The sequence below is a fragment of the Octopus sinensis genome, linkage group LG15, assembly GCF_006345805.1.
Source record: "Octopus sinensis linkage group LG15, ASM634580v1, whole genome shotgun sequence".
In the NCBI taxonomy this organism is placed as follows: Eukaryota; Metazoa; Mollusca; class Cephalopoda; order Octopoda; family Octopodidae; genus Octopus; species Octopus sinensis.
Window position 1 is genome coordinate 39,769,519 of NC_043011.1, and position 26,140 is coordinate 39,795,658.

Genomic DNA, 26,140 nt, shown 5'->3' on the forward strand with positions numbered 1-26,140 from the left:
GAATCTCAAATGCAGAATAGCTGTGAAATCAGCTTAAAAGATCAGGTAAATACTCTTAGAAGATGGAAAAATGTGGTTAGCAAACTGTTACAAAGAATCGAAGTCTGTACCTCAGAAATTCCAGCTGAGTGCTCGGTACCATTAAACTAACTGACGCTCAACCAGAATTTGAGAGGTATAGGGTCCAATTCTCTGTAGTGGCTTATTGGTTGCTCTTTTTTCATCTTCAAAGGGTATTTACCTAATCTTCAAAGGTGGTGTCCTTCAGCAGGAATGTGGTAACAAAAGAGTTAATCCTTTTGAGATCAACCCATCTGAGACTGCCCCTAGCTCTTTGATAGAAACATTCTGTTTAAAGTGATGGCTCCTGGCTCTTTCATTGTAACATTCCTTTTAAAGTTATGGCCCCTAGCTTTTTGATAGAAGCATTCTATTTAAAGTGATGGCCCCCAGCTTGCCAATAGAAACATTCTGTTTAAAGTGATGGCCCCTAGCTCTTTGAGAGAAACATTCGGTTTAAAGTGATCTGGAATAAAACCCCTCATGCTAATTCTTATTGCAAACACCAATTTAATAATTCTTTCTATTAAAGGCACAAAGCCTGAAAATCTGGAAGAAGGGACTAGTTGATTACATCAACCCAGTGTTTCACTGGCACTTGATTTATCAACCCCCAAAAGGATGAAAGGCAAAGTCAACCTTGACAGAATTTGAACTCAGAATGAAAAGATGGACAAAATATTGCTAAGCACTTTTGCTTGATGTGCTAACGATTCTGCCAGCTCGCTGCCTTAAACACCAATTTGATAATGACAACATTGTTTTTGAAACTAACTGAATCAAAGGCAGTATATTTCAACAAAAATATGGCAGTGAAATGGTTAAACATAACAATTTATCCGTCCTCTTTTTAACCCCCACAGCCATCCCACCAAAAGAAAGCCTTGATATCCACTGTGAGAAACACTGGGCTAAACAATAACAGCTACTACAGGTGTCTTTTTTCCTCTGTGCTACATATCATATACAAAACAGTTTTCAATGGTAGTTACTCATTTATTCCACAAATAGAAGTCACCTCATCTTAAAACACTAAATTTTTCCATTCACTGTATGGACTGATTAATAATGGAAATATTTTCTGTGTGCATGTCTGAGTGTTTGTGTATGTGTGATTCTCTGCCTGACTGTGTGTGGGCATGTGTGTGTGTGTGTGTGTTTGTGGATGTGTGTGCGTGCGCCATATGGTTTGCCTTACACAATAAGAATTACCTCTCATAAATATGTAAATATTGATATTATTTTTGAAGTTTGAACTATTACATGTTCGTCTCCATTTGCAAGCTCTATCGTAAAACAAACAAATAATCTTTATTTATTTATTGTTGTTTTAGTTTTCCACTTTGGCACACTTGTTACCGTGCCAGAAAAAAAAGTAGTATTTGTTCTAGCTCTTTACATTCTGAGTTCAAACCCCACTAAAATCAACTTTGCCTTTCTTTCTATCAGACTTAGTAAACTAAAGTACCATCTCAGCCGGTAGAATTGTTGGTGAAACATAAGAGTTTCTCAGTAGGATTTCTTTCAAATCTATACTTTCAGAATTCAAATCCCACTCAGGTCAACTGTACCTTTCATCCTTTCGGGGTCAATCAAATAAGTACCAGTAATGCACTGGGATCAATGTAATCGACTTAGTCCTCCCCACAAATTTCGGGTCTTGTGCCTAAGAGAAGAAAGGATTCTTATTATTATTATTTACCCCACTTTTGACTAGGCTCCCATGGCTTTTATGGGTTTTTCCACAAGTAACCTTTCGAAGCGCCTCCCCCTATTGGAAGTTTTAATTGTTACTTATATTTCATTGTTATCCTGCTTTTGTACACAGACTTTTTCAAACGGACAAAACCCTTTGTAACTTTCATCCTGCGTTTTGTCCCCTTATGTTTTAATTGATTTTTGTAAGCCCTTGTGGCCAATAAATGAACAAATTATTATTATTATTATTAAGGCAGTGAGCTGGCAGAATCATTAACATACAGGGAAAAATGCTTAGTGGCATTCTGTCTGTCTTCATGTTCTGTGCTCAAATTCCACTGAGGTCGACTTTGCCTTTCATCCTACCAGGGTCGATAAAATAAGTATTAGTTGAACACTGGGGTGAATGTAATCAGTTTACTCCCACCCTCTGAAATTGCTGGCTTTTAGCCAAAATTTGAAATCATTGTTACCATTAATCAAGGATGAAAGGCAAAGTTGACCTCAGAGAAATTTCTGAGGTCAAATTCTGCTAAATCACAATAAATCATGAGTATTCCTTGTGATCATAAGATCTTGGAAAAAGAATTGACAAGTTCAGAAAATATAACGATTTGCTGGTTGAAATCATAAAGGTATGGCATCTCAAGGTGGTTACAACACCAGTGATTATAGGAGCACTTGGAATGATAGAAAAGAAACTGAAAGAGAATGATGCCTGGTTTACCATTTCTGTAAGAAATGCAAGAGAATGTTTTAACTGGTATGTCACATGTATTGAGAAGAGAATTGTTGTTGCAAGAACGATTACCATGTAAATGTTCTTTTTCTTTGTTGTTTTTTTTTCTCTACAAAACATCATTTGAGTTTGTAAATGAACAATCCAGTGTATTGATTTTAATGGCCTATCAATATAAACAGTGAGTTTTTTGCCCTAGGTGTCGGGAAGACACTAGGCTCATAGACTTGGATAAATGGTAATAGTAATAAGAAGAATCCTTTCTACTAATGACCCCAGTGTTCAGTTAATACTTATTTTATAATAATCTCAAATTTTCAAACAAACTCATAATTTTCTTATGTTTTCTTACACATTCTCTAGAACAATATACTATGTGCAAAACCAAATATATGACACCCTAGGCATAACACCAACATGAACTTCTAATTTGTCTCAAGGTCTCTGGGTGAGACTTGGACTCATCAACTTGTACAAATACAAAGCAAAAGTCAAACATATAATACTAACAACAACAATAATAATAATAATATAAGGTTGTTCCAAAAGTTCGTAGAAAGTCTTGGAAAATAATGGTCTTTATTTTGAGGAATAATTTTTGTTGTTTTTGTTAGTACTTGGCGAGTAAAAATTCAATTTTCGCAAGTGTTTACGAACTTTTGGGACAACCTAATAGTAATAATAAGGCTTTTTTTGCATGTAAAAGGATATCAAAGCTGTTATGCAGCCAATAGCTGCACCGATCACAAAAGCACCCAAAAAGACTCCAACGAAATTGCCCAGGGAACCAAAGAAAGCATTTGCTTGGTTTTCTCCTCCCGCTGCATGGGCATATTGTTCAACAGCTCTGTAGAGGGGAAAAAAAAGACAATTAAAATATTTAATTAATTTTAAGAGAAGTGGCATGATTAAGTAATTAACATGTTTGTTTCACAACCATGTGTTTGATTCTGTTTGCTGTGTAGTACGTTGTGATATAGCCACAGGACATGACTAATAGCTTGCAGGTAAAATTTGATTATTAAAATCTGAGCAGAAGCTTGTTTATAGTTGTGTGTGTGTGTGTGTGTGTCTCGGTGAGATGTATATGTTGCAAGAAAACTGACAAACCAATACACTTACAATACAAAAAAAAAAAACCATATTGTGGTATTTATTCTGCCCGAATTGCACATATAGTCCCTTCTCACTTTTACCATTAAAGGCACTAAGCTAGTTATTGGCTGATTGGAAATTTATAACCAAAATGATGCTATTGTTCAGTAAATGCAGGTAGGATATAGAATGAAATTGACAAAAGAAAGAAAAAAAGTACAAAGAAAACGACATAAGAATGGAGGAGGAGGGGAATGACAAAGAAAAATAAATTATCATATAATGAACATTGTTGTATCTTTAATGTTAGGAATCTATTATGATAAGGAAATTAGCTTAAAGTAGTCATGGCGAGGGCTGATGGCAATAATGGTAACAGGAGAGAGAAAGGGTAAAAGAGAAAGAAGGAAAGAGAATCTGTGATATTTCTTGTTTACTTGTTATAGTGGTCATTAGTGGTGGCAGATTTGTCAAGCAAAATTTGAGAGAAACATTTATACACCTGCGATATATCAATACATCTATAATATCAAACTTGCATTCCAGATTGCAACAGAACATTAACAATGTAAATATACTTTACTTGAGGCATACATTTTTACTACAAAAGAAAAACTGGTTAAACTTCAATAAACAAACTTAGTGATTGTGAGATTTCTTATAGAATTGATTATATTTTTTATTGAACATTGTCAAATACCTTGAAATACCAGCTGACATTCAAATTAACCCTTTCAACCTATCCTGACATAACTTCCATCCTGAGCTCCCAGTGAAAATTTGCAAAAAATTCAGTTATGATTTATTCCTATTCATGTACCAGTTTTTTGTTGTTATTTATGATAAATAAACAAATAAAACACCTATTTCATGTTATTTATTTTATTTTCTCACTTCTACCTCCAAAACTGAACTTTAGCATGCCAGTCACGCCAGCAATTCTCGAAGATTCCTCCCAAAAGTTTGGCCGTGAATAGAAGCCTAATCTGTGATGTAAACTGGTCTTTTATTGGTTAAATAGTTAACGGCCAAGTGGATATATATACTATATGCTCAGGACAGAAAACTGGCAGGTTCAAAGGGTTAAAAGAATGCAAATTGCACAATGTTAAAATAACATTGTCATAGGTGCTGGCATGGATGTGTGGTAAGAAATTTGCTTTCCAACCACATAGCTCTATGTTCAGTCCCACTGCGTGGCACCTTGGGCAAGTGTCTTCTACTATAGCCTTGGGCTGACCAAAGCCTTGTGAGTGGATTTGGTAGACGGAAACTGAAAGAAGCCTGTGGTATATATGTGTGTGTGTGTGTCTTTGTGCTTGTGCTTGACTGCCATCACCACTTGACAACCGGTGTTGGTGTGTTTACATCTGCCATAACTCAGTCGGTAAAAGAGACCAATGGAATAAATACTGGGCTTAAAAAAAAATAAGTCCTGGGGTTGACTTCTTCGACTAAAACCCTTCAAGGTGGTGCTCCAGCATGGGCGCAGTCAAGTGACAGAAACAAGTCAAAGAATAAAGGAATAGATGCATCCAGAAATGTTATAACAATTTCATAATGCAGATGAATGATTATGTTTCCCCTGGATGAGGCAGTCGTCGTCGTTGTGGTAGAAAAATGGAGTTGAGAGGAAAGAATTTCTTTCTCTTTCCTTTTATACTGAAAATAAAATTTATGTTTATAAAAATTGTCACGGTGCAGATTTTGCTGTCTGGTTAAAAAATCTTGCTTTGCAACTATGGGGTTTGAGTTCAGTACCACTGCATAGCACCTTAGGCAAGTTTCTTCTACCACAGCCTCAGGTCGACCAATGCTTTGTGCATGAATTTGGTAAGTAATAAATGGAAACTTTGTATAAACCTGTCATGTATATATATATATATATATATATATATATATATTTCAAATTTCCAAAAAACAAAAGATGAAGACAGATGAGGGAACAACAAGCTGGTATGTATGTATGTGTGTGTGTGTGTGTGTATATATGAATTCATAAATGTATGTATGTACCTTGGCAACACAATCACAGCTGATAGATTATTGGACAGCAAAATTTCATCCAGAAAGCCAGCCAAGTACTTGGCAGACTGAAAGTAAAAGTCCATCAATGGAAAGGCATCAGACTGTCGACAAAGCTCAAGATCTATAAGGCTGTAGTACCTCTACACTACTCTATGGATATGAAATATGGGCCCCATACTGCCAGCACATGAAACAGGTGGAACAGTTTTGCCCAAGAGCACTGCACAGGATCATGGCATTCACTGGCACGACAGAGTAACAAACCAAGAAGTGCTGGAGAGAGCTAGTTCAACAATCATTGAGTCAATGTTGCTGAAGGCTTAGTTTAAACCAGCCATATCTGGCCAAAATATTTAACCTATTTTATATTGAAACCGACCAGATCTCACCTCAGCCCTACAATGTCATTCTAAAACTAAAAAATCACATCACTGAAATCTCTAAACTACAAGATGATGCATGATTAATTCAAGCCATCTTAAATAAACAAACATCACATTTGACTGAATAATCTGAACACTAAAGGGTTATACCGGACTGGCCATGTCATCAGAATGACCGACAACCATGTACCTGTTGTGCAGCAATCCCATGCAGGGCTCAAGCAAACAAGGAAGGTCTAAACTGAGGTACATGGACACTCTGAAAATTAACCTCAAATAGAGTGGCATTAGTCCATGCAAACTTGAAGCCTCTGCCACAGGCAGATCAATGTGGAGATCTCTCCTCTCATGAGCAGCAGCTGCCTCTGAAGAGGACTGGTGACAGCACCTCAAAGTTACAAGATAAAGATGTTACAGGGCAGCGTCCACCTCAATCCAGTCAACAGACTATCTTTGTGACATCTGTGAGCAACTGTGTGCTTCCAGCTTTGAACTGTGGAGTCACATGCGCTCTTGTTACTGAGAACACAAACTTTGTCATCATTGGACACCAATGGACTACCAGCATATTGTGTGTGTGTGTGTGTGTGTGTGTGTGTGTGTGTGTGTGTGTGTGCATGCGTATGACAGCTTGGTATCCAGTAACCTACAGCGACACAAAAAGAACTACTGAAATCAGTACCAAACTAACAAAACTAGGTACTGGGAGTGACTTGTTCAACTAAAACCATTCAATGCAGTGCCCCAGCATGGCCACAATCCAATAACTGAATGTGTTGTAGCTGAGCATTCTCTTTGTGAATTTCAACATCTAAAGATTTAAAAGGGCTGTTTACATATTGTAACAGATGCTTGTTAATTACAATTGGTAATAGTGGTGACATTTGTTTCTTTGTTGTTGTTGGAGGGGTGGTGCTGCTGGTGGAACTGGTTACTAGTGGTGGCAGCAGATGTTTGGTTATTGCAGATGGTTCTGATAGTGGTGGAAGAAGTGGTGGTGACATTGTTTTTTGCTTTCAATGTATGTGTGTTACATGAATATTTGTTTTATGTTCGGTTATAATAAAAAGGATTTTACTTTAATCTGACGGGTTACTCTATGCTTTTGTACAGTATAAATTTTATTATTCTTAGACAAGAATATCATTTACAGTGACTTCAAAGTATTAGTCAATTAAGCCATTGTCACACTGTATACACACGCACACACGTTTTTGTGTTTTACTACTCGTTATAATAATTTTATAGCGAAGATGATTAGGCGCAGGAGTGGCTGTGTGGTATGTAGCTTGCTTACCAACCACATGGTTCCAGGTTCAGTCCCATTGCGTGGCACCATGGGCAAGAGTCTTCTACTAAAGCCTTGGGCCCACCAAAGCCTTGTGAATTTAAATTTTGACATTATTTACCTGTATTTCTCTATTTCTGTCTTGAATTTTGTTGAAAAGTGTCGTTTAAGGTGTATTAGTTACATACTTCTCGAAAAATACTGAAAATTTTAAAGTGTATTATCGTTTCTAGATGGAGGTGGAGTTAATAGAGAAAGAGAAAGCGGAGAGAAACAGAAAGAGAGAGGGAGAGAGAGTACACAGAGCAAATAGGAAAGGGAGGAGAAATATATCCAGAAGAAAATAAGTGGGATAAGTGGAGAGAGAAGGGTGGAGAGATAGAGGGGAGAGAGAAAAATAGGAGGAAAATGTACTTTGGTACAGAAGACTATGTACTGAAGTGACATCTCTCTTTCTTTCTGTCTGTCTGTCTCTCTCTCTCTCTCTCTTTCTATGTGTGTGTCCTGTTCAGGTATAGGCAATCTGAAGATTCATGATTTTCTTGAGAAAAATACAGCAGTGATTTCGCATTGCCTTTTGATAGCTTATATACTCTACTCAGCTTACCCTTTAGTCACAGGGCCCTTGTATGCCTTAAACTGATTTATATGACATCAGGGCATATTCACACATTGGCAAACCTGTGTGATACATGTCTAAAAGCCAGCCCCCTCAGATATTTGGCCCATACCTGGGATACATGACAGGGACTACCATACTAGGCCAGAAAATACCTGGAAGCAGCAATGACTAAGGGCTAACTCCATGCTCCCCAAAATTCATATATTCCTGAGCTGGAACCTTTCTATCAGAGGCAGTTTAACCCTTTAGCATTTAAACTGGCCATATTAGGCCAATATATTCTGTCAGTTTTATGTTCAAACTGGCCAGAGATGACCTTTCATGCTTAAACTACAATGTCATTCTCAAAATAACCAATTATATCTTTTAAATCTCAGAGCTACAAGATAATGCATAATTTATTCAAAACAAAGTGAAGAAAAAGGCATTACATAAGACAGAATAATCTGAATTTTAAAGGGTCAAGGTCTTGTCCAGGACAAAAATCTAACTTCACACTCTCTTTTCCTGAAGTAGTATACAAGTTCTGGTATCCCTCTGAGCTGGTGGGACTATGAAATGCGTTCAGTGGTCAATCTCCCGTTTAGACAATAAGTTGGTGATTCACCACCAGAAACATTTTACCAGTGAGGTGCAAGACCCAAACAGAACTTAACAAACCAAAAAATCCACTGTTTGCAGATTGCCCCAGGAAGGTAATCAATTGTGTAGCGAGTGCAAGATACACTTGAAGTGAATTAGCTAGAGAAACCATCTAGTAAATAGGTGAATTAGAAATACTAGCCTAAGCTATATTTAAACAAGCAAAATGAATGTTAAATCTAGACAATTGTTGATTTAATTGGCAATTAAATTGCCAGACTTTCATTTCTATGCATTGTGTGTGGGGGTGGTGCTTATGCATGATCTATGTTTGTGTGGCTGTATGCATTATATATGTCTATATGTGTGTGTGTGTGTGGATATATTTATTCATTATGAATACTTTGGCATATGTCTATGCATTATCTATGTCTCTGTATAGGTTAATGCATTGAGTGTGTGTGTGCGTGCATGTATTAATATATGACCTATATGTCTGTATGGTTTATATACTATATATGTGTTTACATAAAAGTATTGTGTTGGTGTTGTGAACGTTTATGCACCATCTGTCTTTGCGTGTGTCTGCATTTATGTATTGTGTGAAAGCATGAATATTTCTTTATGCATATCATCATCATCATCATCGTTTAATGTCCTCCTTCCATGCTGGCATGGGTTGGATGATTTGACAGGAGCTGGTCGGGCAAGAGCATACACCAGACTTCTGTGTCTGCTTTGGCATGGTTTTTATGGTTGGATGCCCTCCCTAATACCAACCACCCAGCAAAATGGATATGTGTGTTTGTGAATTGCAAATGGGTGTGACTGCTTGCATGCATGAATGCATTTTATGTTTATGCATTGTTTATTCATGTGTGAATGCACAAGGGAAAGAGAATACTTATGTGTATTTCATTTTTTTTCATTTCATTTTCATCTAGTTTCAGCTCATGAGCTGTGGCCATGCTGGGGCACCGCCATGTATATGTTATTTTATTTTCATTTTCCAATTTAGTCTTGTTTTTCTTTTATATTTTGGGTCATGTTCACTAAATATCTTCACAGAGGTAAATCCTTCCTATTTTTAACCACCTTCAACTACTCGACTTTACTGAAGACACGGCACATGTATTTAGTTCAGTCTGATAAATTGGATAAAAATAAAGTGACAGGTTTGAACATCATCATCATCATCATAATTTAATATCTATTGTCCATGCTGGCATGGGTTGGATGGTTTGATCAGGGCTGGTAAGCTGAGGGGCTGCACCAGACTCTTACGGGGCTTAGGAAAACTGAAGGATTGTTACTGTATGTGTGAATCTGAGAGGGGAATATGTTGGATAAAATCATAACTGACTGAACCTCCTGTATTTTCTTTTACCCAAGGCCAGGAACTTTTCAGTACTTGTTACTTTGTGCGAGTTACAGAAAGAGCAAAGCAGAAGAGTTATGAAAGAAAGAGTGAGAGAGAGAGGATTTAGGATAAATTATTTAATTATTTGTAACTCTGAAACAGTGGTTCTCAGCCACTTTTGGCCTATGAGCCCCTTTAATTCCTACTTTACTCAAGTGGAGACCATGGTCATTCAATGTTTAATCCTTTAACTTTCAGATCACTTATCAAATGTAAAAGGGTAAAGGCTAAAGACTCCCTTCAGTCATGAATGACCACGTGATTGCACCTACAAAGTTACCCTCTGAGGCACGAGTCCGGGCAAGGTTGTTTACGGAAGACCAGCAGTCGCCCATGCATACCAGCCTTCCCTCTCCATGTCACTGATGTTATCCAAGGGAAAGGCAAAGGCTGATACAGCTTGGCACCAGTGACGTCACAACTCATTTCTACACCTGAATGAACTGGAGCAACGTGAAATAAAGTGTCTTGCTCAAGATCACAACACACAGCCCAGTCCAGGAATCAAACTCACTACGTCATGATTGTGAGCCTGATGCTCTAACCACTAAGCCATAAAGGGTATTGAATGTCAATGAGATTGCACCTAGAAAATTCCTCACCGAGGTATAGTCCGGGCAAATTTGTGTTTATGGAAGACCAGCAGTTGCCCATGCCTACCAACTTCCCTTCTCCGTGCCACTCATGTTATCCAAGGGAAAGGCAAAGAGGCCGATACAGCTTGGCACCAGTGACGTTGCAACTCATTTCTACAAATGAGCAAACTGGAGCAATGTGAAATAAAGTGTCTTGCTTAAGAACACAACACACAGCCTGGTCCAGGAATCGAACTCACTGCCTCATGATTGTGAGCTCAATGCTCTAACCACTGAACCATGCACCACAGTTATTTATTCACATTGTTTTTGATTAATCATGCATTATCTCATGGCTTTGAAATTTTGATGATGTGATTGCTTATTTTTAGAATAACATTGTAGGGTAAGTGTGAGTGGCTAGATCTGGCCAGTTTGAACATAAAACAGGTAGAATATTTGGGCCAGGTACAGCCAGTTTAAATGCCAAAGGGTTGAAAAATCTGTTATAGTTTTATAAATATTATAAGGAATTATACAAGAAAATTACTAAAATATTTTGTGTATAATAGCTGTATAACCAATTTATAGCAGATAAATTTTAACAAAAAGAAATCTTAAATGGACCCCCAAAGGTCATGTGAACTCTGGTTGAACACCACTTGTCTAAAACTATCAAACATGCCATCAAACAAACATAATTAAAGCAAAAAGCAAATATGATTCAATGTGTGTGTGTGTGTACACATATGAGTGCATGATGGCCGTCTACTTGTGATCAAGGAAGACCATTGCTGACCAGGAACATTGTGCGTTCTAGGACTGACCTATATTTTGCATTTGTGGCTCTGTTGGTGGCTAATGAACCCTGCTCTTGACAAGCATACACGACTGCAAACATTGCAGACCAAGCTTTCCCCATTCACTACACCAGCAGTGCACTTTCGAGCAGCAAGCTTAAGTTCTTCATACACAATACGTGCTCTCTGAAAAGTGTCAACCCACTCCTTATGGTATATATACGTGTGTGTGTGTGGGTTAATATAAAAATAAAGCAGGTGGTAATGAAAGAATCAAATTAAACATGGAAAGGAAAAAAAAATCACTATGAAACTATGGAGTAGACAAACAGACAGTATAACGAGAGTCGCACAAAAGTGAGTGAGTGTGAAGTAATACATACCGAGACAACACTATAGCCACTGCATCATTGAGCACACTTTCACCAAAGACAAGGGCATACAAATCAACATCAACATTGAGATCATGGAAAATAGCCAGAATCGTAACTGAAATGAAATAACACAACATTATTATTATTATTATTATTATTATTATTACACAATAGGAAAAATGCAATGTGATTTGTAATAAAACAGATATTGGCTTTGTTTATTGAACTGAACAATATATTTCGACAGTTTGTCTGTCCTGCCTTGTTCAGGTTCAAGATGGAGAATGAAAAAAATTCTTTCCTTCCCAGCCCACCCTCTCTCCCAAAGTCTTCTAGTTTTAACCAGTTACAAACAGGCAAAACTTGACATTTTTGTCTATGAAGAAATGGTGGATATCCTAGATGAAATTTTTGAATTTCTGCATTTCTGTGTATTTTTCATGTTTCATTCACATCCTGAAGAAGACGAATATACGATTGAAATATTGTAGAATTCAATAAATAATGTCAATCTTTATTTTATTGCCATATCACATTGTACATTTCTGATATGTATTTACCATCAGGAAGAGTTACATCAATATGCATAAATTGTTGGTTGACTGTTTCTGCCAAGGTCAACCTTACCTTTCATTCTTTCAGGGTCAATAAAATAAGTGCCAGTTGAGCATTGAGATCGATATAATTGACTTACCCAGTCACCCAAAATTGCAGGCTTTGTGCCGAAATTTGAAATTGTAATTACTATTGAGGTAAGTTGTAGAAGAGAGAGAACCAGGAAGATATGGGACAAAGTAGTGAAGGCTAATCTCAGGAGATGACAGAGAAGCAAGACATGTGGTGCTTTGCTGTATTCAAGAAAACCCACCCTCCAGAACAGAATCGAGATCCTAAAACCAAGGTGCCACATAAAAAGCATAAAAAGTGCCCGAGTATTGCTGACCTGTGGGTTTATGTTGAACACCTGCTGTAACGTGTGGGACGAATCCGGCTATTAGCCGAGTCCATTGTGAAGATTGCCCCGCTGCCCACTTTTGGCTAGGAGAGGCAGGCAATTTTTATTTGTTTAGTGGATGTAGCAAAAGAGGTAGTATGGTGGACCCATTTGAAAGGGCTAAAGACAGACACTTTTCTCTTTGGCCAAGCCCTCATCAACTTTTCCAAGTTTCACTTGAAAAGAAAGTTGAGGGTGGAGATGGAAGTGTTGCCTTGTAGCAAGTTTGTTGAAAGGTGGGTGAACGTTGGAAGAATGGCCAGTGTGAAAGGACCAATTCTGAGCAGGCACCTGTGAAGGAGAAGGGCTCTTGCTCTGTTGTTCAGGCACTCATGGCTTTTGAGGATTTTTCCACAAGGACCTTAAAGCACCTCCCCTATTGGGAGTTTTAATTTGTTCAATTTTTTTTTGCTATTACACTGTGTACACGTGAAAGCCCATTGTATCATCCTGCTTTTGTCTTTAGTGTTGTTGCATGTCTTTTAATACTTTGTATGTGAGCCCTTGTGGCTAATAAAAGAAATTATTATTATTATCTCCACCTCAGCGAAGGCGGAGGTATTGTTTTCAGTCGTGTTTCTTAGTCTGTTTGTTTGTCCATGGACAAGATATCTGAAGAGCAGCAGGATGGATTTAGATGAAACTTTCAGGGATGTTTGGCCTTGTAACTGACACAAACTGATTAGATTTTGGGACCTATCCAGTTCCAGACAAGGATTCTGGATTATTTTTTCGTTTTTTTCTTTTTACTTAATTTTTGAGAGTGGTCAGGTTCATTTTAGTATTCTCATTTGTGAGAGCAGTGGAGTTTATTTCAGATATTCTCATTTTAAAAATCATCTCTGACTAATCGTTGAGAGGACGTTGGTGTTGCCTTGGTGGAGGTTTACGCTCTCTGAACACTCTTGTTATTAATATTATAATTATTATTATCAAAATAAGTGGCAAACTGGCAGAATCGTTAGTATGCCAGACAAAGTGCTTAGCAGTATTTCGCTTGTCACTATGTTCTGAGTTCAAATACTGCTGGGGTTGAATTTACCTTTTGTCATTTTGGGGGTCGATAAATTAAGTACCAGTTATGCACTGGGGTCAATGTAATTGACAATTCCCCTCACCCAAAATTGGTGCACTTGTGGCAAAATTTGAAACCATAATTATTATTATTATTATTATTATTATTATTACTACTATTGTTCTTAATTTATTACTGATAAAACTCTTCACAAAGGTAAATATGCAATTAAAAGAAGAGCATGATATGACAGATAATAAAACACAGAATGACATTTTTTTTTTATTAAATTGAACAATATTTGAACAGGATATCAGTCTTCTTCAGGTTCAACATAAGGCAAGAATAATACTTGATAAACAAGGTCAGTCTGTGTTTTATTACACATCATGCTCTTTTTGCTTCTTCTGCCTCCTCCTCTTCTTCTTCATCATTATTATTATTATTAAGGTGGTGAGCTGGCAGAACCGTTAGCATGCTGGATGGAATGCTTAGCAGTATTTCACACATTGCTATGTTCTGAGTTCAAACTCTGCCAAGGTCAGCTTTGCCTTTCATCCTTTCAGTGGTCGATAAATTAAGTACCAGTTGAGTACTGGGGTCAATGTAATCGACTTAACCCCTTCCCCCAAATTTCAGGCCTTGTACCAAAAGCAGAAAGGATTATATGGTAGCCAGATGGCTGAATTGTTAGTGTACTGGATGAAATGTTTAGCAATATTTCGCCTGTCACTATGTTCTGAGTTCAAATTCTGCCAAGGTTGACTTTACCTTTCATCCTTTCAGAATTGATAAAATAAATACCAATTAAACACTGGAGTCGATGTAATTAACTCATCCTCTCCCCACAAATTGCTGCCCTTGTGGCAAAATCTGAAACCATTATTATTATTCATCATCCAGCTCTGTCCCACAGCTTAGAAATTCAACACTTTCTTCAACACATGAGCTGTTCCAAATATTTTAGACATCTGAAAAATTCCTAAGAAATTTGATATTTGCAGCTTTTAATACCAGAATATTGTTCATTTTTGAGATGGTTCCAAGTGCACTGATCACAATAGGTACCACATTCACTTTTGAGGTTATAATTATTATTATTATTATTATTATTGATTTAGAGAACAGTGCGTACCATCAAAGTGACGCTGAGGTACAAATATATGAAACCAACACATCCTTCATGATAAGGGTATACCGGGCACATGCATCACAACTGTATGTGTACGACATGGACATTCGTGGCATAAAAATGGCCTCATTGATATTTTGAATTTCTGTGTTTCTACAGTTCTTTTCATTTTCACTTTGAACTTGAAGACAGACGAACTGTCAGAAATATATAGTTCAAATCATTAAATAAACAATATCTACTATCATTATTATTGACAAATATTTTTATCATTGACAAATAACATTTGTACACTGGAACACTGGTAGAGTGCGGGGACTGTCTTTCGTTTTGTTCTGACCCTTATTTCAAATAAATTCAGTTTCTTTACTCTCCATAAGAGTACTGAAAATGCTCATGCTTTATAAAACCTGAGAAGCTTTTGACGGTGGCTTAGGCTTGCTGCCATGATGGAAGAATATTGGCTTCAGACTGTTAGACGGACACAAACCTGAGATTTTTAAAAGCAGCCAAAGGGCAAAGAAGAAACTGAGCAAATGCCCAACTCTTTAGCATTGAGATTACTCTGTCAAATGCAATGTTTATTTATTCACAAACTTTTGAATTAATCATACATTATCCAGCAGCTTTGAGATTTTGGTCTCATGATTATTTTCACAATGACATTGTAGGGTAGGTGTGAGAAACTGGACATGACCCATCTGAATATAAAACAGGTAGAATATTTGGGCTGGACATGGTTGGATTAAATGCTAAAGAGTTAAGCCTAAAACCACATTGAACAGAACTAGCGATGGAACAGTGGTCAGAAATAACAATTACTAGATATGGAAAATTATAATTTGAAGCATGATAAAATAGAATTCTTTCAAAAATTAAATGGTGGGGTGGAGAAGAATGCTAATTGAATTGAATTCACAAATTCAAATAGAGTCTTCCACACCAGATTCTTGTGTTACAGTAAATATTCATCCACTCATTCATTGCGTTTCATTTACATACCCACCTAACCAGTGCCAACTGAGAAACAACACTGAAAAGGAAGATTACCTTCTTCCATTTTTATCAGCAGTGATTTACTTGTTTCATATTTAACATAGATGTAAAACTAGGATTCATACATATATAATATATAGATACATATATACATCTATACATACATATATACATACATATACATATATATATATACACACACACATATATATACACATTTATATGTATATACATATGTATGCCTATATCTGTGTGTATATATATATATATATATATATATATATATACGCATATAGGCATACATATGTATATACATATATATATGTATAAATATATATATATATATATACACACATATAGGCATACAAATGTATATATATATATAAGAGAGTTTACGAAAAAAACAAAAGACGAAGACAGGTGGTGTACAAAACAAACAGATGTATTAGTATAACGCTCAGGAATAGAAAAAGTCTTTTATGTATACATGCATACACATACTAACCCATACATATGTATGTATATGTTTGAATTTACAAATAAGATAAAAATATATGTTGGCATGGGCAAGTTTCTTCTGTTATAAATTCAGACCAAACAATGCTTTGGGAGAAAAACAGGAAGACAAAAACTGCTTAGAAATACACATTATCACAACACTCATAAGTATACACACACACACACACACAGACATGTGCGTGCACACAGACATATGCATGCACACAGACACACATACGCATACACAGATTTACATATACATACATGCATAGATATATGCATATATATATATATATATATAATTTCAACAATTGAGGGCAAAATTAATTAATTATTAATCAATTTCACCAAGTGTTCAGTATGCAAAGGGACCATTCAGGCGAATTCAAATTATTACATTATATAAAAGGGCTTAGTAAAATAAATTACTTTGCCGCATACTGAACTCATTAGAAATAGCAGCTAAAAAACTTTTTTAAGGCTATTTCTAATACTTAAAGAAAATCTCTCTCATATATAGTGTTTGCATAATTTAACTCACAAAAGTTTGGGGTAATGACATCGAAAAATCAAATGCTAAGGTTATTCGAGAACGTACGTTTCAAGATTAGTCAAAACAACATTTCTATCATCGGCTCGGAAATTATACGTTCTCGAATAACCTTAGCATTTGATTTTTCGATGTCATTACCCCCAAACTTTTGTGAGTTAAATTATGCAACACTATATATGAGAGAGATTTTCTTTAAGTATTAGAAATAGCCTTAAAAAAGTTTTTTAGCTGCTATTTCTAATGAGTTCAGTATGCGGCAAAGTAATTTATTTTACTAAGCCCTTTTATATAATATATATATATATATATATATTCAAACTTCCGTCTTCTCCAAATCAGAGACTTCCGGTCAATCCATCTAAAGGCACCTGGTCCCCACCCCACCCCTACCATTCTTCCTGATCACCGATGTCCACAGCAAGTCTATATTTTTTTCTCTCCCTATCTTCCACAACTTACATACATTTGCCGCTAATCGTTTTTAAATGTTTGAACTTATACACTAACGAGCTTGCCTTCCCTATCTTATTCTTTCTCTACGAAATTTAATCCCTTTAGGTACCCTCTATCTTTCTCTACGAAGTTTAATTCGATCTTCGCCACGCTTTCCCTATCTTATTCTTTCTCTACGAAATTTAATCCCTTAAGATACCCTCTATTCTTTCTCTACGAAGTTTAATTCGATCTTCGCCACGCTTTCCCTATCTTATTCTTTCTCTACGAAATTTAATCCCTTTAGGAACCCTCTATCTTCTCTACGAAGTTTAATTCGATCTTCGCCACGCTTTCCCTATCTTATTCTTTCTCTACGAAATTTAATCCCTTAAGATACCCTCTATTCTTTCTCTATGAAGTTTAATTCGATCTTCGCCACGCTTTCCCTATCTTATTCTTTCTCTACGAAATTTAATCCCTTTAGGTACCCTCTATCTTTCTCTACGAAGATTAATTCGATCTTCGCCACACTTTCCCTATCTTATTCTTTCTCTAAGAAATTTAATCCCTTAAGATACCCTCTATTCTTTCTCTACGAAGTTTAATCCGATCTTCGCCATTCGCGGTTATTCAAAAACGAAATCGCCATTACCATTACTATTCCAAATTCAAACTTCCGTCTTCTCCAATCAGAGACTTCGGTCAATCCATCTAAAGGCACTGGTCCCCACCCCACCCTATCATTCTTCCTGATCACCGATGTCCACAGCAAGTCTATATTTTTTTCTCTCCCTATCTTCCACAACTTACATACATTTGCCGCTAATCGTTTTTAAATGTTTGAACTTATACACTAACGAGCTTGCCTTCCCTATCTTATTCTTTCTCTACGAAATTTAATCCCTTTAGGTACCCTCTATCTTTCTCTACGAAGTTTAATTCGATCTTCGCCACGCTTTCCCTATCTTATTCTTTCTCTACGAAATTTCCTCTATTCTTTCTCTACGAAGTTTAATCCGATCTTCGCCATTCGCGGTGCTCCCGCCCTTTCCCACCCCTACCGCCAATACCGGTGCTCCCGCCCTTTCCCACCCCTACCGCCAATACCGGTGCTCCCGCCCTTTCCCACCCCTACCGCCAGTACCGGTGCTCCCGCCCTTTCCCACCCCTACCGCCAGTACCGGTGCTCCCGCCCTTCCCACCCCTACCGCCAGTACCGGTGCTCCCGCCCTTCCCACCTACCGCCAGTACGGTGCTCCCGCCCCTTCCCACCCCTACCGCCAGTACCGGTGCTCCCGCCCCTTCCCACCCCTACCGCCAGTACCGGTGCTCCCGCCCCTTCCCACCCCTACCGCCAGTACCGGTGCTCCCGCCCCGTCCCACCCCTACCGCCAGAGTACCGGTGCTCCCCCCCCGTCCCACCCCTACCGCCAGTACCGGTGCTCCCGCCCCGTCCCACCCTACCGCCATACCGGTGCTCCCGCCCCGTCCCACCCCTACCGCCAGTACCGGTGCTCCCGCCCGTCACCCCCCTACGCCAGTACCGGTGCTCCCGCCCCGTCCCACCCCACCGCCAGTACCGGTGCTCCCGCCCCGTCCCACCCCTACCGCCAGTACCGGTGCTCCCGCCCCGTCCCACCCCTACCGCCAGTACCGGTGCTCCCGCCCCGTCCCACCCCTACCGCCAGTACCGGTGCTCCCGCCCCGTCCCACCCCTACCGCCAGTACCGGTGCTCCCGCCCCGTCCCACCCCTACCGCCAGTACCGTGCTCCCGCCCCGTCCCACCCCTACCGCCAGTACCGGTGCTCCCGCCCCGTCCCACCCCTACCGCCAGTAACCGTGCTCCCGCCCCGTCCCACCCATACCGCCAGTACCGGTGCTCCCGCCCCGTCCCACCCCTACCGCCAGCCAGTACCGTGTGCTCCCGCCCCGTCCCACCCCTACCGCCAGTACCGGTGCTCCCGCCCCGTCCCACCCCTACCGCCAGTACCGGTGCTCCCGCCCCGTCCCACCCCTACCGCCAGTACCGGTGCTCCCGCCCCCCGTCCCACCCTACGCCAGCCAGTACCGGTGCTCCCGCCCCGTCCCACCCCTACCGCCAGTACCGGTGCTCCCGCCCCTTCCCACCCCTACCGCCAGTACCGGTGCTCCCGCCCCTTCCCACCCCTACAGCCAGTACCGGTGCTCCCGCCCCTTCCCACCCCTACCGCCAGTACCGGTGCTCCCGCCCCTTCCCACCCCTAACGCAGCCAGTACCGGTGCTCCCGCCCCTTCCCACCCTACCGCCAGTACCGGTGCTCCCGCCCCTTTCCACCCCTACCGCCAGTACCGGTGCTCCCGCCCCTTTCCACCCCTACCGCCAGTACCGGTGCTCCCGCCCCTTCCCACCCCTACCGCCAGTACCGGTGCTCCCGCCCCGTCCCACCCCTACCGCCAGTACCGGTGCTCCCCCCCGTCCCACCCCTACCGCCAGTAACGGTGCTCCCGCCCCGTCCCACCCTACCGCCAGTACCGGTGCTCCCGCCCCGTCCCACCCCTACCGCCAGTACCGGTGCTCCCGCCCCGTCCCACCCCTACCGCCAGTACCGGTGCTCCGCCCCTTCCCACCCCTACCGCCAGTACCGGTGCTCCCGCCCCTTCCAACCCCTACCGCCAGTACCGGTGCTCCCGCCCCTTCCCACCCTACCGCCAGTACCGGTGCTCCCGCCCCTTCCCACCCCTCCCGCCAGTACCGGTGCTCCCGCCCCTTCCCACCCCTACCGCCAGTACCGGTGCTCCCGCCCCTTCCCACCCCTACCGCCAGTACCGGTGCTCCCGCCCCTTCCCCACCTACCGCCAGTACCGGTGCTCCCGCCCCTCCCACCCCTACCGCCAGTACCGGTGCTCCCGCCCCTTCCCACCCCTACCGCCAGTACCGGTGCTCCCGCCCCTTCCCACCCCTACCGCCAGTACCGGTGCTCCCGCCCCTTCCCACCCTACCGCCAGTACCGGTGCTCCCGCCCCTTCCCCCCCTACCGCCAGTACCGGTGCCCCGCCCTTCCCACCCCTACCGCCAGTACCGGTGCTCCCGCCCTTTCCCATCTATTTGTGTGTGTCTGTATATATATATATATATATATATATAATATATATATGCATATATCTATGCATGTATGTATATGTAAATCTGTGTATGCGTATGTGTGTCTGTGTGCACGCACATGTCTGTGTGTGTGTGTGTATGTGTATACTTATGAGTGTTGTGATAATGTGTATTTCTAAGCAGTTTTTGTCTTCCTGTTTTTCTCCCAAAGCATTGTTTGGTCTGAATTTATAACAGAAGAAACTTGCCCATGCCAACATATATTTTTATCTTATTTGTAAATTCAAACATATACATACATATGTATGGGTATGTATGTGTATGCATGTATACATAAAAGACTTTTTCTATTCCTGAGCGTTATACTAATACATCTGTTTGTTTTGTACACCACCTGTCTTCGTCTTTTGTTTTTTTCGTAAACTCTCTTATATATATATATACATTTGTATGCCTATATGTGTGTATATATATATATATATACACACACATATAGGCATACATATGTATATACATATAAATGTGTATATATATGTGTGTGTGTATATATATATATGTATATGTATGTATATATGTATGTATAGATGTATATATGTATCTATATATTTATATATGTATGAATCCCTAGTTTTACATCTATGTTAAATATGAACACAAGTAAATCACTGCTGATAAAAATGGAAGAAGGTAATCTTCCTTCTTTCAGTGTTGTTTCTCAGTTGGCACTGGTTAGGTGGGTATGTAAATGAAACGCAATGAATGAGTGGATGAATATTTACTGTAACACAAGAATCTGGTGTGGAAGACTCTATTTGAATTTGTGAATTCAATTCAATTAGCATTCTTCTCCACCCCACCATTCAATTTTTGAAAGAATTCTATTTTATCATGCTTCAAATTATAATTTTCCATATCTAGTAATTGTTATTTCTGACCACTGTTCCATCGCTAGTTCTGTTCAATGTGGTTCTAGGCTTAACTCTTTAGCATTTAATCCAACCATGTCCAGCCCAAATATTCTACCTGTTTTATATTCAGACGGGTCATGTCCAGTTTCTCACACCTACCCTACAATGTCATTGTGAAAATAATCATGAGACCAAAATCTGTATATATATATACACACACACACACATATATATATATATATATATATGTATACATCATCATCGTTTAACGTCCGTTCTCCATGCTAGCATGGGTTGGACGGTTCGACCGGGGATCCGGGAAGCCAGAAGGCTGCACCAGGCTCCAGTCTGATCTGGCAGTGTTTCTACAGCTGGATGCCCTTCCTAACGCCAACCACTCCGTGAGTGTAGTGGGTGCTTTTTACGTGCCACCTGCACAGGTGCCAGGCGAGGCTGGCAACGGCCACGGTCGGATTGGTGAATTTTATGTGCCACCGGCACGGAAGCCAGTCAAGGCGGCGCTGGCATCAGCTACGAGTCGGATAGTGCTTTTTACGTACCACCAGACCAGGGATCCTGGCTGGTTCAATTCGATTCGATTTCACTTGCCCCAACATGTCTTCGCAAGCAAAGGGGGTTGGCATGGGTGCCTGTCGTCGGATGAGGTTCTATATCGACTTCGCTTGCCTCAACAGGTCTTTGTGTCCAAGGGAGGAAAGGCATACACATACAAACACATATGTACATATATATATATACATATATATACACATACAAACACGTATGTACATATATATGAATATATACAAACACGCACATGTATGTGTGTGTATGTATATATATATACATACCCCACACACACACATATATACACACAGATAAATATTCACACACTCACTCACACATATATATGCACACAGACATAACCATAAGCCAATGTTTAGCGCTGTGTAGTTAAACAGAGTGATCCATAATTGATAAATTGATAGCATAAATCTCACAATACTTACCAGGGTCTGTTGCTGATATCACAGCACCGAAAAAGAAACAATCAGTCAACTGGATTAGATGCGATATGTTCATTATTCTGGTCAGGCCATACATGATACCACTGGAGATGTAAAGAAGAAGTATTAGATAAGGGAAAAAATAACAATTTGAAGCATCATGAATAGAAGCTTTGTTTTTCTCTTTCCTTCTTTTTATGAAAATTAAATTAACAATTATACTGAAAGCAACAAGAAAAAAAATTATATATATATATATATATATATATGTTTTAATGAGATTTTCTTTCTTTCTGGCTGCAAATCTAAACCTAATTCTCTTGTGTATTCATGTACGTACATTTATAAGCAAATATATACATATATATATATATATATACAAGCACACACACATATACATACATACATACATACATATACACACATATACACATGAATATGTAGTGATGTGTGTGTGTATGTATATATATATATATATATATATATATATATGTATGTGTACATACACATACACAGTGATGCAAGTATGTATGTATGTGAACACACACGCACGCACACAAGATTAAATAAAAATTGCAATGAGTATTTTAGTTGTTTGATAAATTGAATTGCCTAATCTTTGAATTACAGTAAAAGTGGTTGAGTATTCCACAGTCCTGTGTAGCATTGATGAAATCCTCAAGCAGAATGAGCATGGCACAGTCTGAGAAACCTGACCTTTTGAATTACAAGCACAATCAATCCAACAGGTTCCACTGGCCTAAGAGGGCAGTAACTCCATATGGGAAGCGCTACAGAGTGGAGAGATCTCTGGTGGCTTTCTCACACACCTAACATTGATAAAACATCAAAATGGGGCATGGACTGGAAAGGGCCCCAGAATGAAGAACAGGAAAACTCTTTAGTTCTCCTGGCATGAGACAACCTCTCTAGAGTTAGTGACATAGATAGATAATGTACTCAGTATAATCTGTAAAGTGACAAGGCAGACACCCAGCTGTCTAACCAATGTTCAACAAATCATGGATTCCGTAAACTGCAGTGCCAGCTATGCACCTGGAAGGGCAGTAACATTGTAGAAATATAGTAGAAAAGACCCTTTAGTAATACTATACACAACAGTGAAGGGGAAAGTTATATCCTTCAGCAAGACACTTTATTTCATGTTGCTCCAGTCCACTCAGCTGACAAAAATGAGTTGTACCTGTATTTCAAAGGGGCCAGCCATGTCACATTCTGTGTCTCACTGAATCTCCCTGAGAACAACATTAAGGGTCCGCATGTCTGTGAAGTGCTCAGTCACTTGCATGTTAATTTTATGAGCAGGCTGTTCCGTTAATTGGATTAACTGGAATTCTCATTGCTGTAATCAATGGAGTGCTAGTTTTTACATAAAAACCTCTCTAGTGCAAGTGGCATGATAAAATGCACCTAGTCCACACCGTAAGATATACACAACAATAAAGCTGGATGGTTTCCTTTGTTATGGTCTCTGCCCAATGATAGGGACCAGGAGCAACATCCTTAATATAGCAAGCATCCGTGATATAAACTTAGTCAAGGTAGATGCTATACTAAATCCTGGTGAATGCCTCTATGTATGTAAAAGAAAACAATTGTTCATTTTGTTCACTGTGACTTCTGTCGGTGTCTGTGTGTCAACACATGTTTGTATGCGTTCACCAAGATGAAAAACATATCATAGCTGACAACGTATCATTTGTATTGTTTGGTTCTATGATATTCCTGAGAGACTGTTGGTGTGTGGTTCACAAGTGCAAGGACGTCTGGTTATATTTAAAACATGGTTGAGAAGTTCACTTCTGTCTCTGTGTTTGTTTCCAAACATGTGTCTCGGAGTTTGGTTCCAATGCATGGCACTTTGAACATGACCAGCATATATTGAGGGGAGCAGGAAGTCTATAAGAGCCAATGTGGCAGTGTGATTAAGAAGTTTGCCTTGCGCGCACATGGTTCCAGGTTCAATTCCACCGAAACCTAGAGCTAACAAATGCTGTGTGATGGAAAATTGTTAGAAGACAATTGTAGATAAATGAGTGTGTGTGTGTGTATATACATATATATAATCATAATACATGTACACACACATATTTACTATGTATACACATATAAATATATATATATATATATATATATATACACACACACGTTTATTATGTTTAGATATACTCATTTATTGTGTATGTGTGTGTATGTCCGTGTCTGAGATGTTTGAATATACTGGTGTTAAATTGATGTGTTGAGTTGCATTCCTTTTTAATTAAAAAGGAATTAACCATTAAAATAAATAAATAAAATGAGTGTCACACTGAAATAAGAGCTGGGTTTAATAAGACTGACTGAGGCACTAAAAGACAATGCCCCAGTATGGCCACAGTTCAAAGACTGAAACCAGCAAAAGGATAAAAGTACAGACCAATATCGGTTTTCCCGAGAAGACTTGACGAACAGACAGACCCTTGGCCGAAGCAGAAGCTATTTTACTTAGCTCAAGTTTGAATATTTCCATCATAAAAATATGGTAAAGATCTTTCAGGTTATATATAGATTATGCTAATTCCTGTGAAGTAGTTTCAAACTGTCTCAATTATCATTCTTGAATAGTCACAGTAAAGTTGCAATAATCAAGATTATTGCACTAGAAATGAAAAAAAAAAAAAAAAAATTCCCGTCTCGGAGAAAAATTCTTGAAATTTCAACATGGAAATATTTATTCCACAGAGAAATCAAGAACTTTTTCAAGTTCAAAAATTGCTTTACATTCTTGAAAATATTGAATATCTGTCAGAAAAATCAAAATGGCTTATGAAGTTGAAAAAAAAAAAAAAATCCAACAACAACAACCCTTTCTGTTATAGGCACGAGGCCTGAAATTTTGGGGGAGGGGACCAGTCAATTAGATCGACCCCAGTGCGTAACTGGTGCTTATTTAATCGACCCCAAACATTCAGAGAAACTGTTTCACTGTTGAGATTACGATGGGAAATCTGCCAGAGCCAGCTGCTACTTTAGTCTCAGATGTGATGCTGCTTGCAACATGAAACGAGAGTAAGAGCAAATGGAAAACTTGGCAGCTGGCAAAAGTAGAATCCTTGTTGAGGTCTTGAAAATTCATATCAAATAGTTTTATCAGTTATTACATTCCATGGCTGTAATATATCCATCATACTGAGGCCCCTGAAGCTATTAGAAACATTTGTATGTTTCTTTAGCTTCCATGGAAATTTTATGTTCTGATGTCGTCATCATTGTTGCTGTTATAATTGTACATGGGAAACCGAATGTAGCTGTAAGGTTTTTATTTGATAATTTAAATTTTGCAGAATTTCACAGACATAATCTGAGCAGAACCCTATCACCTGTGAATCTACATCTGTGGGTGTAGACACACACACAAACAAATATATATACAGTAACCCCTTGACTATCACAGGTGTTATGTTCCAAAACCCCACCGCAGTAGGTGAAAATCCGTGAAGTTGAAACAGTACTGTACTGTATATTTTGTTTAATTATTTTTACAATTTGTATAGCACCCACTACACTCACGGAGTGGTTGGTGTTAGGAAGGGCATCCAGCCGTAGAAACATTGCCAGATCAGACTGGGCCTGGTGCAGCCTTCTGGCTCCCAGACCCCAGTTGAACCGTCCAACCCATGCAAGCATGGAAAGCGGACGCTAAACGAAGATGATGATGATGATATATTTATTTTATTATAAATACAAAACAACACCATGGAGGAATCGACATAAGCTTAAATAATAAACCAAAATATGTGAACCGCGATAGGTGAACCATGATAGGTGAACCACGATAAGTGAACCGTGATATGG

The 26,140-nt window shown here is 39.4% G+C and overlaps 1 protein-coding gene across 10 annotated transcripts in view; it reads right to left on the reverse strand.

Annotated features, from left to right (window-relative positions):
- The window catches only part of LOC115220012 (sodium/hydrogen exchanger 9), a 230,565-nt gene that overhangs the window by 89,435 nt on the left and 114,990 nt on the right, over positions 1–26,140 (reverse strand). For all 10 annotated transcript variants that reach the window (XR_005002216.1, XR_005002215.1, XR_005002212.1 and 7 more), the window contains exons 5-7: positions 22,289–22,389; positions 11,674–11,779; positions 3,209–3,344 (exon numbers count right to left, since the gene is read on the reverse strand). Coding sequence is in view for 5 of the 10 variants with exons in the window: in XM_029790317.2 (XP_029646177.1) it covers positions 3,209–3,344; positions 11,674–11,779; positions 22,289–22,389 (343 nt within the window). In the remaining 5 variants the exon portion in view is untranslated. The remainder of the gene's footprint in view (positions 1–3,208; positions 3,345–11,673; positions 11,780–22,288; positions 22,390–26,140) is intronic.